Genomic DNA, 16,444 nt, shown 5'->3' with positions numbered 1-16,444 from the left:
GGTATGACAGGAAATTTAGAAGATTATAGAAGATCAAGAAAGGTGGTGGGAGATTTAGAAGATTACAAAAGATCAAGAAAGTTGGTGAAATAGGAATTTATCACATCAAAAAGAATGTATGAGAAAAGGTTGACTGAAAATGTAAAAATTCACAATAGGGATTTCTTTAAATTGTAACCAAAATTGCTAGGATGGGGGTAGGACCCTTGGGGGATGATAGAGGGAGGCTCGTATCTTATGATTATGAGATGGCTGGGTTATTAAATTATGCTTTGTCTTTGGTTTTTACTAACCAAGATTTAAGCAGTATTTCACATATTGAACAGTTGATACATGGAAACAAGATCAAACAAGATGACTGCATTAATTCTGAGCTGGTTAAGAAAAAATTTAGAAGTTTAAAGAAGGATAAGACTCCTGGGCCAGATAATATTTCCCCAAGGGTTTTGAAGGAGGTTAAGAATTGAACATGTGAGCTACTTGCTATTATTTTTTGTCAGTCCTTGAATAGTCGGCCGGTACCAGAGAATTGGAAGTTAGCTAATGTCACTCCTTTTTTCAAGGGAGGTGATAAAAATTGTTCCAGTAATTGTAAGACCCATTATTCTTACATCAGTTGTGGGAAAGGTTTTGGAAAGTCTGATAAAAGATGCTTTGGAAAATCATTTAAGAAAGTTTAGAATTTTACTGGATCGTCAACACTAAGGGAAAATCTTGCCTTACAAATCTTTTGACATTCTTTGGAAAGGTTACTGCTTATGTCGATGAGGGTAATAGTGTGGATTTGGTGTATCTGGATTTTCAGAAAGCATTTGACAAGCTGCCACATAAAAGGCTTGTAAAAAAATATCTTTATAGGTGCGGGGATAAGTTACAAAATTGAACAGAAGAGTGGCTGGATGGAAGAAAGCATAGGGTTGTTAGAAATGAAGTTCAGTCAAACTGGATTAATGTCACAAGTGGGGTACCTCAGAGCTCAGTCTTAGGACCTTTGCTCTTTTTGATTTACATCAATGACATAGATGAAAGAATGATCAATAAATTACGTAAAATTGCAGACGATATTAAGGTCTTGGGTGTTTCTAGCTGTGAAGAGGATGTTGCTGATTTACAAAAGGATTTATATAATATAGTAAGTTGGGCAAATATATGGCAAATGGGTTTTAATCATGATAAATGCAAGATAATGCATGTGGGTCATCATAATTTGAATTATAAGTATAATGTGGATGGGAATAACCTTAACAGTGTCATTGGTTAGGCCACATTTGGAATACTGTGTTCAGTCTTGGGCTCCTTATCTTAGGAAAGACATTGGATTGTTGGAAATGGTTCAGAGAAGGGATGGAGGGATTGTCAATATGAGGAGAGGTTGAAAACTTGAAATTGTTTTCTCTTGAAAAAAGAAGTTAGAGGGGATCTGATTGAGGTGTTTAAGATTGTAAAGGAAATTGATAGAGTTGATGCATCATCTTTTTATGTACATAACAGTGAGAATAGTAGGACTAAAGAGACACAAATAAAATTTTTGCAGGGTAGGAGACATCTTCAGCTAAGACAGTTTTATTTTTCTAATAGGATGGTTGGTCTTTGGAATGGGTTGCCTTCAGATGTTGCGGAGGTAGTAAATTTAAGTGAGTTTAAGAGAAAGCTTGATAGGTATATGAATAATAAGGGCTAGCTTAAGGTTTTTAAAAAATATATACTTATTAATAATTTTAGTTTAGTTTAGAGGATGGAACAGCCTAGATGGACCAATAGGTCCCATGTTGTCCCAAAATGCTATGTTATTCAGTCAGAAGTGAATCCAAAAAAAGAGATGAAAATCAGGACAAGGAGGAGGAATGTCAACCAAGGTGACTGTCTCTGTTGAGCCACTAGGTAAAGTTGACTTGAAGGGTGAAAGGAAGAAAAATGGAGGAGTCCAAGGGATTCCAAGTAAAGTTCTTGATCATACAATACATACTGAAGAGAACACATGTGTGCACGACACACAGGGATGAGGGATTCCATGGAAGCCCAGGTTTCCAGAAAAGAGAGAACCTCATGCATAAAAGAGAAGAAGAAATCCTGGCTTTGGATACCAAGCACTCCATATCCTTCAAACACAGAAGAGAAGGCTGGGCCCTGCTGAAGTAGGAGTTGAAAAACACCCCAAGATGAATAAGATACTGAGTGGGGGTGAGATGCAACTTCTCCAGTTTGACAAGCCATCCCAAATGAGGAGATGGGTGTGGTTGCAAGAGGATTGCTGGAAGGAACCAAAAAGAGCCAGTCATTCTTATATTAGTGAAATTGCAGTCCCAGGTCATGAATATGACAGGCAAAGGCTCTGAGTACATGACAGAAGATGTACAGAGTCAATACCAGACCAAATGGTAGAGCGAGGAATTGAAAAACCTGACCCCCATCAACAAACCAAAGGAAACATCAAGATGCAGAAGAAGAAAGGATATGAAGCTAAGCATCCAAGACATCATTCTTAGTCATCCAAAGACCTGGAATGAGCGACCATTCTGAGGTTGAGAAAAGACTCCATAGGAACTGCAAGCAGGTGGGAATAAAATCTCATGGAAGGGAGAAATACTTGCTTGATAGTATCTTTCTGCATGAGATCCAAAACCACCTCTGAGAAACACTGGCAAAAAAGTGGATCTCAAGAAGAAGGGAAAGAAATGTAGAAACACAAATAGTCCTCCTTTCTATTAGCATTTTAAGAACCCAAGAATCTGCTATAAAAGGGAACCACGGATAAGCAAACCTGGCCAAACGAGTCTCCATGAGGCCAAAACCCAAGGGATAGTCACTGAGAATCCTGACATCTGAAAGGGCGACAATGGGCAATCTGATGATTCACAGCTGTAAAGGAAAGGATGTTGTAAGGTGAGACACACGGAAGGATTGGGTAAGACGAGAAACAAGAGAGGAAATACAGGAATATTGTTGCTCAGCCTCTACTTGCGATTCTAAAATATCAGATATATCTCCAAAAACAGATTAGTGCAAGAAAGAAGCCAGGCAAAGGTCATGCAGATGAGAAGCAGGAAAGCACACATGTAACAAAAGGGCATCCTGCCAAGGAAATACCAACAACAAAGCTTTAACATATGGAGGAACAAAACTGATCAAGATAAGTGTGCCAAGGCCTAGACCTCTTCCACTGAAAATGTGGAGCTTGAAGCTAAAGTAATGATAAGTGTGGAAAAATCCATCCCAGAAGTTGTAATTATTACATAAAACTGAGGGTTCATCATGTGGAAAAAGAAAACCTTTCCACAAGAAATAAATAACAACAAATTTAAAAGTTGTCAAAAAGGTAGCAAAAAGTTAAAGTGAATAAAAAACACCATGTACTGAGTGAAAATTTTATACGATTGCACACATGAATGCCAAATCGGGAAGTTACAATTTTCCTATATTGAAAATATATTTTTGATGGGTACTTACCACTTCTCACATATATAGTTATTCTCATTCAGTGCTGCCCTCTAAATGTAAAACATATTTTCACAGGCCAAAAACCTTGCACTCCCACGTACCCTACAGTTATTGTGGGCCTCACATACAAATCATCATATTTCAATGCTAGAAATAGAAAAGAGCAGACACCACAATAGAAGATCATTACATATATTTTATCTATGTATGTTTTCATTTTTATACTTAAAGTAAGACAATAAAGCACTGTAACAGAAATGTCTAAATTTACATAGCCAAACACACTATCAATATTTTAAAAATTACAACTGAATACTAAATGTATATAACAAAAATTGCACATCATAACTCACTTCAAAGGTTCTCCTCCTTTTATGTCATCAATAACTCTCTTTCTTTTGCTGGATAACCTGCTTGTGGATGCTTGATGTTGAACAGGTTTTTCTTGAGTCATAAGATTTTTGACAGACAACTGCTGGAGCTCCTTTCTTTGTATATACAATAATGTAGTCTTGACACACTGAACAAAGCATATATACATATATTTAATTTCAATAATAATTCAAAATTTGTAAATTGAAAGAAAAATAAATCATATAAATTTAAATTATATTTTTTAATATAAGAGTAGTGTGTAATGTCTGAACTGAAGAAACCCAAGTAATAGAACATTTTGTTAATGTTAATGAAACCTTATCTTCAAACCAATGTAAATGTGCACACAAGCATTAATTAACCAAAAAATAAAAAATATATATAAAAAATGCTGCTCTTTTACACTTGGTTCATTTCTGAATTTTGTGGAAACTATGAAAGGGCTATATGCACATAGCTGTCTCTAATTCTGAAGTACTAGACTAGAAGGAAGGTAGGTAGGCAACAGCATAGTTGGATAGTGAGATCTGACAGTTACACTTATAGTACATGCACGAGCTTAACAAAGCACATATTTGTAGTAATGAGTTATAAATAATAAATACTCAGATTCACAGTTTGGACACATTAACTACTAGGCTGTACCCAACTAATGGTCTGTCATGAAAGATTTTTACTATAGTTTCAGATAAAAGAATAATGTATAAAACATAAATGTAAACACAATAAAAATATGATACAAGCATACAAATATACTTATCTATTCATCTTTTTTTAAAATATAATAGACATACTCAACTTTGTCTAATTTCTAATGGAAAAATACACTATAGTCATACAAAAGACCTTTATCAATTACAAACATACAAGTTTTGTATTTGAAAAACCCCTTCAAATCTGCAGTACATCTTACCTGTGAGTCTACTATTTTTCCACAATGATTTAATAGCACTTCACTCAGAGATTCTATCAATTTTTTGGGAATAGAAAAGTTTCTCCTCTCAAGGTACCCCATCAGGTAAGTAAGTGTGTCAACAATTGTAACTCTAAGTTTTCCACTTGTAAGGTGATATAAACCATAACTATCTAAAATCTGAAAGAATGTTTATTTCAACTAGTTAACATACATTCAAAAAATTTGGCTTGAAAATACTTACAGAAATGCTTCAGTGAAAGGAAATGTAAATGAATAACCTTAACTTTAAAAAATGTACTAGCGATAAAGTATTTTCTCTTCATTAACATTTTGTGCCTATACCTTATAAAAATAATTCAAAAAAGAATCTGTAAAGTTTATTTTTCTTCTTGCTCATATTCTCTTTCTTTGTATATAAACTCTCAGGTCTAAAGTTGTAATATTTAACTTATTTGAAACTACAACTTAGCAAGTAGATAAACAAAAAGTTTATATCATAAAATATTCTTGTGCTTTACTTTCTATAGATGTAAACATCTTATTAATTGAAAAAGTACTAAAACAAAATCTGTGTCTTAGTCCTTGAAACACATTTTCAAAACTAAAGTTTAATTCTGAATTTCTCTACATTTTGGTATAAAACACTTCTAAAATATTTAAAACTAAATTTCTGTGGTTATATTTGTAAGTATATTTGTAAGTTTGATCAGTTTAACAATTATGCTACCAGCTTTGTTACATATAACTACTCTAAAAACAATTGTTGTTTTCTTCATGAACATGTTGGAATCAAATTATAACATACATTCTTGACAGGTTTTTGGCTTGTTTGAATGAATAACAATTTCCTTTTCTGAATAAAAAACAAATCACTTCTAACTATAGATAATCTCAAATATGAGAGGTAAAGAAAAATCATTCTTTTTTGGGTGACATTTAAGGTGGTAATTAGTAATGCAGTTATTGTTTTTATGAGAGAGGAAAAATCTTTAGCACTAAAAAACAGAAAAATGTCTTTTTTTAGAGTCTACACTAGTTATAAGTTAGTAATTTAGTTTTTATGCAGAATGTTTATGAACTTAAGATTATCGTGGTAGATAGAGGAAATTTTACATTTATAGAATTAAAATCAATTTCAAACAGGATGTAATTTCTGAAATACTCGAAGCTTCCTCATGTTGAGTTGATCTCAAGCTGTCAACAACCACATGACATTTGAGTTCTGAATATCCTTGATGCAATGAAAAGCATACATCTACATACCAAGTGTTCTCCACTGTTCTACCTTCCATGTGACTTATTGTGCAGACACCAAAAGATAAGCCCAGCTTTCCCACCATAAGTAAGAATTCACTGTTTGCAGTTGTGGTTCTAAGAATGAAAGTAAAGAATAACATAAAACAAAATGTCAACCACATCACAACTGATATATCCATGCTGACAAGTTCAATACCAGGGTTCATCAGTCCATCTGGGATATGACAGACACAACAGTGGATGAGATGCTATTTATGATGAATTTATCCCAGTTGTGGGGAGGTGGGTAGGAATATATTTCAGAGGTATGTAGCTGTTTGAAATTCATTTTAATTCTAAAAATGTAAAAGTTAAATCAGTTAGACCTTTCTCCAAAATACTAAAAGCCAGAATCCCATTGAAGATGGAACCCAGAGTGTGTCATATGGAACACCAATTCCTGAAAAGTAGAGCTCTTAGGCAGGAAGGTAACAATCTAGGCAACAACAAACAAGGTAAGTCTCAAGAGTTTAAGTGGAATTTTGAACCATAGTAAATGGCAGAGAGAGAATTTAGTGAAGCTGACTGACCTCAAGGAGACTGGACCAAAGAGAAGATGCTCAGAAAGGCATTCTTTTCAGCAGGGTACTTTCTCATCAAGTATACCCATTAATAAGAAATACATAAATATAAATGGGAGTTGGGAAGTAATAATAAAACCTGTGGAGCCATCGAAATTTTCAGGCAATAACAGGTGAGAAGGGTCAGAGTGCAAACTATTACCTTGTCTCTGTAATGGAAGATTCTCAGTAATAACTTAGAACTGGACATGCTTTTATTCTACTCTGAAAAGATTGGCCAAGTTAGTTGGAACCCAAGGAACATTGAACAGATTCGACAGACCCAAGTATGAGCTTGACCACTCTATGACAGTGGAATGGGAAAACCAATAAGGGTTAAGAAAATAAATAAAAAGACAGATATATGGTGATCCCCATCCTGGTAAGAATTATAAGACAGGTGTCTTGTCTCCAATGTTTTGAAAGCTACATAAGGTAGGAAAGGTATCTTCAGAGGCACCATTAGCCACCAAATAGCATCCTCTGTCAACTTTCAGAAAGCATCACTCTCTCTTGGAGCTCCAGCATAGAGGGTGGAATTATTCTTAGAGCAAGTGCAAAGGTATATCTTACATACTATAGTCCTTGTTGATTAATCCATACATGGAGTCTCATATCATAAGGAGAAACTATGATTTTTTTGTTGTTGTTTTATAATCAAATATTTTGCAGCTTCAGATGCTCCCAGTAATTGCTAACAAGTGTGTTGGGCAGTATAAAATTACCTCAGTTGCCATACAAGGTGTGGGACCAAGTGGCAAATAAACAAGAAACAGAGAATAACTCACAACTGAACAAGTCAATTTGCCAATGTAGCCACAACAGAATAGGAGTCAGAAACAAAAGAGAATTCCCAAGCTGAAGATAAAGCAATATGATGAAATAAAATTTCCAGAAAAAATTTAGATTCATCCATATGCTGTCCTGCAAACATAACTTCTAAAGGGTACTGCAATCAAGATGCCAAGCACATTGGCAAATGGTGAATTGGGTGAGAAATAACCAAAAATTCACTTTTAACCCTATTAGAACAACATACCTATATTGTAAGTATGTTACATAACTCTTGTGAAATGTCTTTACCAAAATGAAACTAGTAGGTTAAATTGTTTGAAAATTGACAATACCCTTCCTAAAAGTATGTAGTTTCAGAAAAATAAAATATTCAGTTTTGATTTTTTCTGTTTTTTTCCCATTAAGAATTTGTTATTTAATGTAATTATTTGCACTTGGTCTCTGAATAGTTCACCTGCAAGGTGATTTTCATGTTAAGTATAGAAATACTATTTTTTATAGTTTTCAAATTTCACTTGCATAATTTCTAGAACCTCCTAAATGAATATCAGAAGTTTTATGGTAAATGTTAATATTTGCCATTTTCTTTACTGCATCACTAACTCTTGCTATTATCGTTCATGTACAGTGCAATGGAATGTTTAACATTAAGAAATGAAAATATATACATACCTTTTATTTCTTTGTTGAATAATCTTACAATATTTTCTTTGGTTCATATGCATAATTTCACATCTTACCTTTTCACTTGTAGTTTATTTATAATGTTTTATTTTCCTTTCATGTTTTTTTATATTTTTTATTATGTTGACACACATCAGCAGGTGCCAACAGATGATATAACATTAACATTGGAAGAGTAGATTTAACCTCCGGCAAAATGTTGTTTGCACTCACTAACTATGAAAACTGGTTGAGCAAAGCAAAGCATAGAATACATTTTGAAAATCATTAAACTTCCAAATGAAGAGGTTTAAAAATGGCATCATCCTGATAGGGTTAAGGTGATTAGGAACAAGTCAGATCAACTGAACAAGTCAATTTGCCAATGTAGCCACAACAAGATCTGAGAAGTGTGATTTTTCATATGGTATAAATGATCTTTTCTGAGACTTACTGGAAGATTCATCATGAGCAAGGTAACAACACATAACCCTATAACACCAAATTTATTATTGTTCTTTAATTGGACACTTAACTTTTCACTTTACAGCTTTTTTCAGGAACATTCCACTATAACACAAAATGTAACCTACATACAAAAGTTAAATAAATAGTTCTGTCTGGACATAAGAACCATTCTTCAGAACTAGAATCAGAACCATAAAGGGTAAGTAACACAATACGTGAAAAAAATGGCCACCTTCTTTCACAACTCAAAATTAGGTGGGAAGGAGCAAACTGGATAGATGTATAAGGCCTTCCCCAAAAAAACAAAGTATATGTAGCATCAAGGGTAAAGATATTACAATACAAGCAATAAAAGAAAATATGTTTTGAGGGATAGATAACAGTGAACAGTTTATCAATAGTTCAAAAGTTAAAGATACCAAGAAATGTAAGAGTAAAAAGCCAAAGGCCCATTTAAGTGTGTTTAGGAACTTGAGGATTATTGAAAACAAAAAGATCTCAAGAGGTCCTTGAACAAAGGGAGGAGGGAGGATGGTGGCAGATAAGGAAACCAGCTATGAAAGAAGCTGAAAAACCATAATTATGAAACAAAAACATGAAAAACGATGTAAGTTGTTGAAAATTTGGAGAATGCACAAAGTCCAGAGCATTGGAAATGTGTGTCTTGGCTCATAGGGGTTCTGACAGATAACTGCTTGAGCACTCCTTCCTAAGTATATTCAATAAAGCACTCTAAAAGATAATTTGGTTTCTTTGAAAAAGGATTAACTACAACCAGGTGTGAAGTTGTTGATATGTAATGTGAAAAAATGACTTCTAAGGTTGTCAAAGAAAATGTTCCGACAGTGTTGATGGAACCAATTTCTGTTGGAAAGCTGAAATAATAGAGAAACCATGCTGAGCTAGCCTTATTTGCATTATCTTATTCACTGGTTATTTCCTCTTCAACAATCTAGCTTCTATATGTGTTGGTCACTGTGTTCTTTATCAAAAGTGTAAAATTTGATCCATTTAGTGGAGGTGACAAGCCTTTGTCACATAATCTTAAAGAAGTCAGTACAACTGTCTTATTCTTTTGGCAGATGAATGGTTTCTCTTCAACTCCATGGATTATAAGGGCTCCACCTTCTTATCTTTTCAGCCAATCTGATTAATAGTTTTTATTTTGATAAGGGAGTACCTTCCCTCAAGACTATGAGCTGTTAGTTCCAAAGCAGCTACCATTACATTCTACAAAAGAGAGCAATACAGTGGTTGAAGCTGTGGTCACACAGTAGCCATGTAGCACCTACTCATATTGATTTTTAAGTTTTTCTAATCAGGAAACATCTTTAAAAAATTAAAATTTTGCAAAATGTTAATTACTTTTTTATCATAAAAGTGATTGTATACCAAATATGAAAATACTTACAAGATATCCAGGTTTTGCAGAAGCATGAACTTAGTGATGACCTTTGTATCTCTAGGTTAAAAAGGTTTAAATAATCATATATTATACACTGAAAAATAAAAGCTGAAAAAACATGACAGCAATCTCTCAGCTTTATCACATTTTCACCACAAATTTTAAAAATTTACAGCTCAATGATAAAATTAATCAGAAGCTCTCACCTCAACCAGGTCAATGGCAGTATGATACAATATTGTTCCATCCACTGAATATATCAATGGTGTATAATCTAGAACACAGACTGTCTTCTCCAACACTGAACTGAGATGAGTTTCTAATTCTTCTTTGTTGCTTTCAAGAATTGAGGAAAGAAAACAATTATTCTCCAACTTTTGAGAACATGAAATTGCTTTTCCATTTCAAATTTTTTTATTTTTTAGAAGTTCCTTAAAATACTTTTGTTCTTATTTTTTTAAGCTTTTATGGATTGCATATATTTTAAGCATAGGATTGGATGCTTTGGTCTCTTTGGCGAGTCCTCAATGCAGAGACCAAAGTATCAACCACTCTTAAACTCTTGCCAAATGCAATCCAGAAAAAGTTTAAATCCATTACAATCTACTTTGGCCAAAACTTCTTCAAAATATTTTTGTCATATCTGAAAATTATGTGTTAAAAATATTATCTAAATTTATGTTTTATCAAATATGTAATGTCTTTATACTCTTATTTCAATTTAATTATAAAAAAATTAATATAAGCAATTCTAAGAACTTATGAAGTTAAGTAAAGGAGAATATGTCAATCACAGTATATCTGCCATTTCCAATGCTGGTGAGGCTTTTCACCAATACAAGGGCACATCATGCTGGTTTGGATTTGACTGACATAGTAGTGGTCTTGTGTTATTTAGATTATTAGCTGCATGAGCAAAAACTGTGATGATGTGAACAAGATTAAGTAAGTGAAGTGTAATTATTTTCAATTTTATTTAAGTCATTCACAAATCAGAATTATTTATTATTTTAACTTGAATTAACATGCAGAAGAACTAGCAAACCAGCAATAAAAAGAAACTTTAAAAATTAATTATGTTTAACTCTAACCTCTAGCAAAGTAAATTTGAAATGCAAACAAACAACTAAAGCTAATATTGTGGACTATTTAATAGTCAAAACTGGACTTGAAATCAAACGAAAATTTTATATGCTATTTGAATAAAGATATGTGTTTATACCTGTGTTTAGGTTGTTCTTCTGAGCAACAAAACTTTACTAATCCAAATAAGCAACTGAAGAATTGACAGAAAAGAGTTTGAGCATCTGGTAAACCAGCTGCACTAAGGACACTTTGCATCACACGTAATGTAGCCTAGTAAAAAAAAAGTGCATATTACCTTGGCATACTAACAGACATAAGTCTTTATACCTAAAAAACAATATACAAACTAAACTTTCCAAACAAATCCAAATAAACATGCCTCCAGCTTCACCATGCTAAAAATATATTTTTCAAATTAAAGTTCAGGTATACACATAAAAATTGAAAATTTAAAACATTATACATTTATTTAATTCTTTTTTATTATCTAAAAAGATTAATTTTTCTCACTGCTCATATGTATATTAATATAAACTAAGATTAACATCCTAACAAGGCATCAACAAATATCCTGTACTAACAGGATTCCAACAAGAAAACTGTGGTAACAGAATATCAACAAGACCACTGTACTGACATTGCACCATCAAGGTCACTATACTGACAAGGATACTATACTTAACAGTATATTAAAATAACTCTAATGTATAGGTTAACAAGCTCACTGCACTAATATGCATCAACAAGACCACTATGCTAAAACAACAGCCAACAGATACCTATAGTAACAAAATGCCTACAAAGCCATTATACTAAGAGTACATCAACTAGTATATTAACTGTTCATAAAACAATTGTAAACATATTGGCAAAAGAACAGCAATATCACTACATCAACAAGACAACTGTAAACATGTAGAGGGCATCATCAAGTCCAACATACCACCAGAATATCAAAAAATCATGATAATAACAGGACACAAAAAAGATCACTCACTAATGTAATAACAAAAAGACCACTGTACTAAGAGGATGCCAATAAGATCACTGTACCAGAACATCAACAACACTATTGTAATAAGACGATGACAATAAGAACACTGTACCAGAACATCAACAACACTATTGTAATAAGATGATGACAATAAGATCACTGTACCAGAACATCAACAACACTATTGTAATAAGATGATGACAATAAGATCACTGTACCAGAACTTCGACAACACTACTGTAATAGACAATGACAATAAGAACACTGTACCAGAACATCAACAACACCACTGTACTAGAGGAACAGAAACAAGATCACTGTACCAGAACATCAACAACACCACTGTACTAGAGGAACAGAAACATGATCACTGTACCAGAACATCAACACCACTGTACTAGAGGAACAGAAACAAGATCACTGTACCAGAACTTCGACAACACTACTGTACTAGAGGAACAGAGACAAGAACACTGTACCAGAACATCAACAACACCACTGTACTAGAGGAACAGAAACAACACCACTGTACCAAACATCAACAACACTACTGTACTAAGAGGATGCCAATAAGAACACTGTAACAGAACATCAATAACACTACTATAATAAGAGGATGCCGATAAGAATAATGTACTAAAGGAACAGAAACAAGATCACTGTACTAGAGGAACAGAAACAACACCACTGTACCAGAGGAACAGAAACAACACTACTGTACTAGAGGAACAGAAACTAGATCAATGTACTAGAACATCAACAACACCAATGTACTAAAGGAACAGAAACAAGATCACTGTACCAGAAGATCAACAACACCACTGTACTAGAGGAACAGAAACAACACCACTGTACCAGAGGAACAGAAACAACACTACTGTACTAGAGGAACAGAAACTAGACCACTGTACCAGAAGACCAACAACACTACTATACTGTTACGACAGCGGAAGTCAAGCGACGCTGGTAGCACATGATGAGTGTCTAGAAGATTCTTGAAGAGGCTACGTGGGCAGTATTATTGTATATAAGTGCACTAGACAAAGGGAGAGAGGGAGAGTGGGAACCAAGAACAGCAGTTATGGTCGGTGGGAACCGAGGATAGCAGATACAGAGATCGGTACTATAGTTGCTGACAGTCGGAGATATAGATGGACAATTAAGTCAAGCGCGGTAGTAAAGTGAGTGAATTGTTGTGAATTATAGCGTGTGTTTAAGTTAAAGTAACTGTGGAAATTAAGTATATTGCAAAGTTGTATTGGGGAAGAATAAACTAGTTTTATCTAAGAAAGGACTTGTATCGCAGGAAAATTAACAAACGAACATACAGAGACATAACAGTACTAAAGGAAAAGAAACAAGATCAATGTACCAGAACATCAACAACACCACTGTAACAGAACAGAAACAAGATCACTGTACTAACAGTAAGTCATCATCAGTGTAATAAAAGTAGAGTAAGGTCAGTATACTTAAGATGAGGTTAACAAGACAATCATAAATCCATGACATTAACAGGATATAAAAATACCATTATCCTAACACAATAATTAGAAAGCAAGACAAACTATAGTAGTAACATGACACTGTTTGCTTTTTGTTTGTTATTATTCTGCATTCTTAAGTGCATTATTTAATAAAATAAAAAATGATTTAGTGTAGTAGTACCATTTGTATAAGAAAGTAAGCTTAAGTTTGATTGAAAGTCAACAGCAAAAAAAAAAAAGACCCAGGTAAGTACTGTATTTCTTGTTTTTCATGTTTATTCTATATTTATTATCATAAAATATTCAATTATTATAAAAGTAATTAAAATGTAAAAAGTAAAACTTACTAGGTTAGGTAAAAAAAAAAAGAATAATATTATTAAAAATTCTTCATGAGGCATGCTCGTGAGAAGCTTGTGCATTAAATAATTTGATAAGGTAAAGTGAGCTACATGTTCCTTGAGTAATTTAGAACTTGTATGACAGAATTATTAGTTAGACATGGTTCAAAGGGCAATAAAGCAATAAAATTTAAGTAGAAACAGATGTATACTGTTACAAGCTTTAAACTATTTAGGATAATGCACTGTAGTTTCCTGTTACAATTTGCATCCATTCTAGAAAGAAAAAAGGGTAATTTAGATTTATTTTGTATTTTTCTATGGTTGTTATAATGTTAGTCAAATTGATCAAATGCATATAGAATTATTGTACAGACAAGTAGGAACTTAAAATTTTGAATAAGAAAAACATCAAAAAGCAGAGAATAAATTAAAAATAGGTGAATCTGTATTGGCAGAACATGTGGTGAATTCTACATGTTATTGACCGGGATAATGTTAAAATACTTTAACAGGTAACGGAAAAAGATGAACTAAACATTAGAGAATCCTTAGAAATTGTTAAAAACAAAATGAATATAAATAGAGATTTAGGCCCAGAAGCCATGGAATCTTTAGAAATCAGTGTTGTAATGGCGCCACTGTAAAAAACATGCTAGTTATACACATACGTTGATTGGTTTCTAAGAAACTTCATGTGTACTTTGTGGTTTATTCTCCTCAAGATGGTGGAATTATTTCCACTGAAAATGTAATTGAAAACAATTTTTTTTAACTTACATTTTTAAACGTTACAAATAAATTATTGTGCAAGTAAAAAATGTTGATGTCTCGTTTTATTAACTTTTATTTAAAATTATGATTTAGTTGGGAATTTCCTGAAATTAACTCAAAATTAAAATATGAGATTTTTTTTATTATTCTATATAAAGTTAAATACATAAAACATTTTCATAGGATAAATTTCAGCTCCGAGTTTTCTATTTTTTTTATTGTGTGGAAAATTAATACAAAGTTATTTTTCATAATTTTTAATTGAATGGTATAATTTTGTCTTTGAGGTACACTTCACCCATCCAGGTATTAAAAAAACAAAGTAATCATATGTGCAAAGTATAGGTCAACTATAAGATCACCATACTAACAAGATTTCAACATGACAATTGAACAAAGTGGATGTCAACAAGATGGCCATGCTAAAAGAATGTTAACAAAATCAATGCAAATTGACAACTTCTACCAGTTTTAAAGTTAGTACTCATCAGAGTATATCACAATGACACAGACTACAATTGTTTTAATTTCCACCCCATCACAAAGTCACAAACATCAACACATATACATGTATACACACTAAAGAGATCCAAAACTAAAATAGTACATGTGTGATATGAAAATAAGGCAACTGTTACAGGAGGGCATCATCGTCACTCTAATAATTTAAGTGTTAACACTCAGAATTCAACAATCCAGGATATTTCACCCCTTAGTTCTGAAATCCTATGAAGAACCTCGTAAGAGGATGTAAAAATATCACTAGTAGGAAGAGAACATCAACGGAACAAGACAACCATAGAAAGACAATACTATCAAGACAATGATCTTAAGAGGACATCAACAAGGCCACTGTATTAACCTTCTTTGGGCTTGGCCAACTCAGCTGAGTTGTGACCCCTAATTGACCTTAATAATTTTCATACTGTAACTTTTAGTATGTTTTGTTTATCGTCACATAATTTTGCAAGCTTTCTGTAAGCATTAAGCCTTTTGTACACAAAAAATCAGAATTTTTAATGAAGCATTTTCACTAAAAAATTTTCCATGATTATATTATATATTGTCAAAGTGTTGACTGCTTCAAGTGCAAAGTGATTTTAATGATCAAATTAAAAACATTTTTCTTCATTTGAAAATTCTCAAATTTCATTTGCATAATATCTAAAACCTCCTAAACTAATTTCAAGTGTTTTTTTTTAAAGTAAAACTTCATAATTTATCTGTTATTTTCTCTACCCTAACTCTATACGAATTGACTGACCTCATAACCACCATAAAAGAATATGAAATAAATCTAAATTACCCTTTTTATCTTTTTGGAGTGACTTCAAATTGTAACATGAAACAACATTTGTTTATTCTAAATAGCTTTAAACTCATAGCAATATACATCTGTTTCTACTTAAATCTTGTTTCCTTGCCCTTTTGAACTGTGTTAAACTAATATACCCACCAAACAAGTTATAAATCACATGGCAAACATATAGCTAACACTATCCTATCGATTTATGCAACTCATGAATTACTCGGAAGTGCTCATGAACAAACCTCATGAAACATTATATTATTATCTTTCTTTATCTTGCATAATCTAACTATATCTAATCTAATAAGTTTCTAATTTTTACATTTTAGTTACTTTTACAATAACAAATAAATAATACACATGAAAAACAAGAAATAAAGTACTTAGTAGAATATCTGTTTTTTTTTGCTTTCAGCTGTTGATGATAACTTAACCCTACTTTTTTTGTACAATTGGTACTATTACACTAAATAATTTTTTACTTAATTAAATAATGCACCAAAGAATATAGACTAATAACATGCAAAGAGTAGATAA

General features: G+C 32.7%; 1 protein-coding gene across 1 annotated transcript in view; it reads right to left on the bottom strand.

The window, feature by feature from the left end:
* Positions 1–16,444, bottom strand: part of LOC106466680 (serine/threonine-protein kinase ATR-like) — a gene marked incomplete at its 3' end in the record, with an annotated part of 134,038 nt that overhangs the window by 70,392 nt on the left and 47,202 nt on the right. The window contains exons 9-12 of the mRNA XM_022394744.1: positions 11,139–11,272; positions 10,123–10,252; positions 4,727–4,906; positions 3,792–3,958 (exon numbers count right to left, since the gene is read on the bottom strand). Of these exons, the coding sequence (XP_022250452.1) occupies positions 3,792–3,958; positions 4,727–4,906; positions 10,123–10,252; positions 11,139–11,272 (611 nt within the window). The remainder of the gene's footprint in view (positions 1–3,791; positions 3,959–4,726; positions 4,907–10,122; positions 10,253–11,138; positions 11,273–16,444) is intronic.

This window comes from Limulus polyphemus, unplaced genomic scaffold (genome assembly GCF_000517525.1).
Source record: "Limulus polyphemus unplaced genomic scaffold, Limulus_polyphemus-2.1.2 Scaffold2342, whole genome shotgun sequence".
Classification (NCBI taxonomy): domain Eukaryota; kingdom Metazoa; phylum Arthropoda; class Merostomata; order Xiphosura; family Limulidae; genus Limulus; species Limulus polyphemus.
This window is presented reverse-complemented; position numbering and strand designations above follow the sequence as displayed.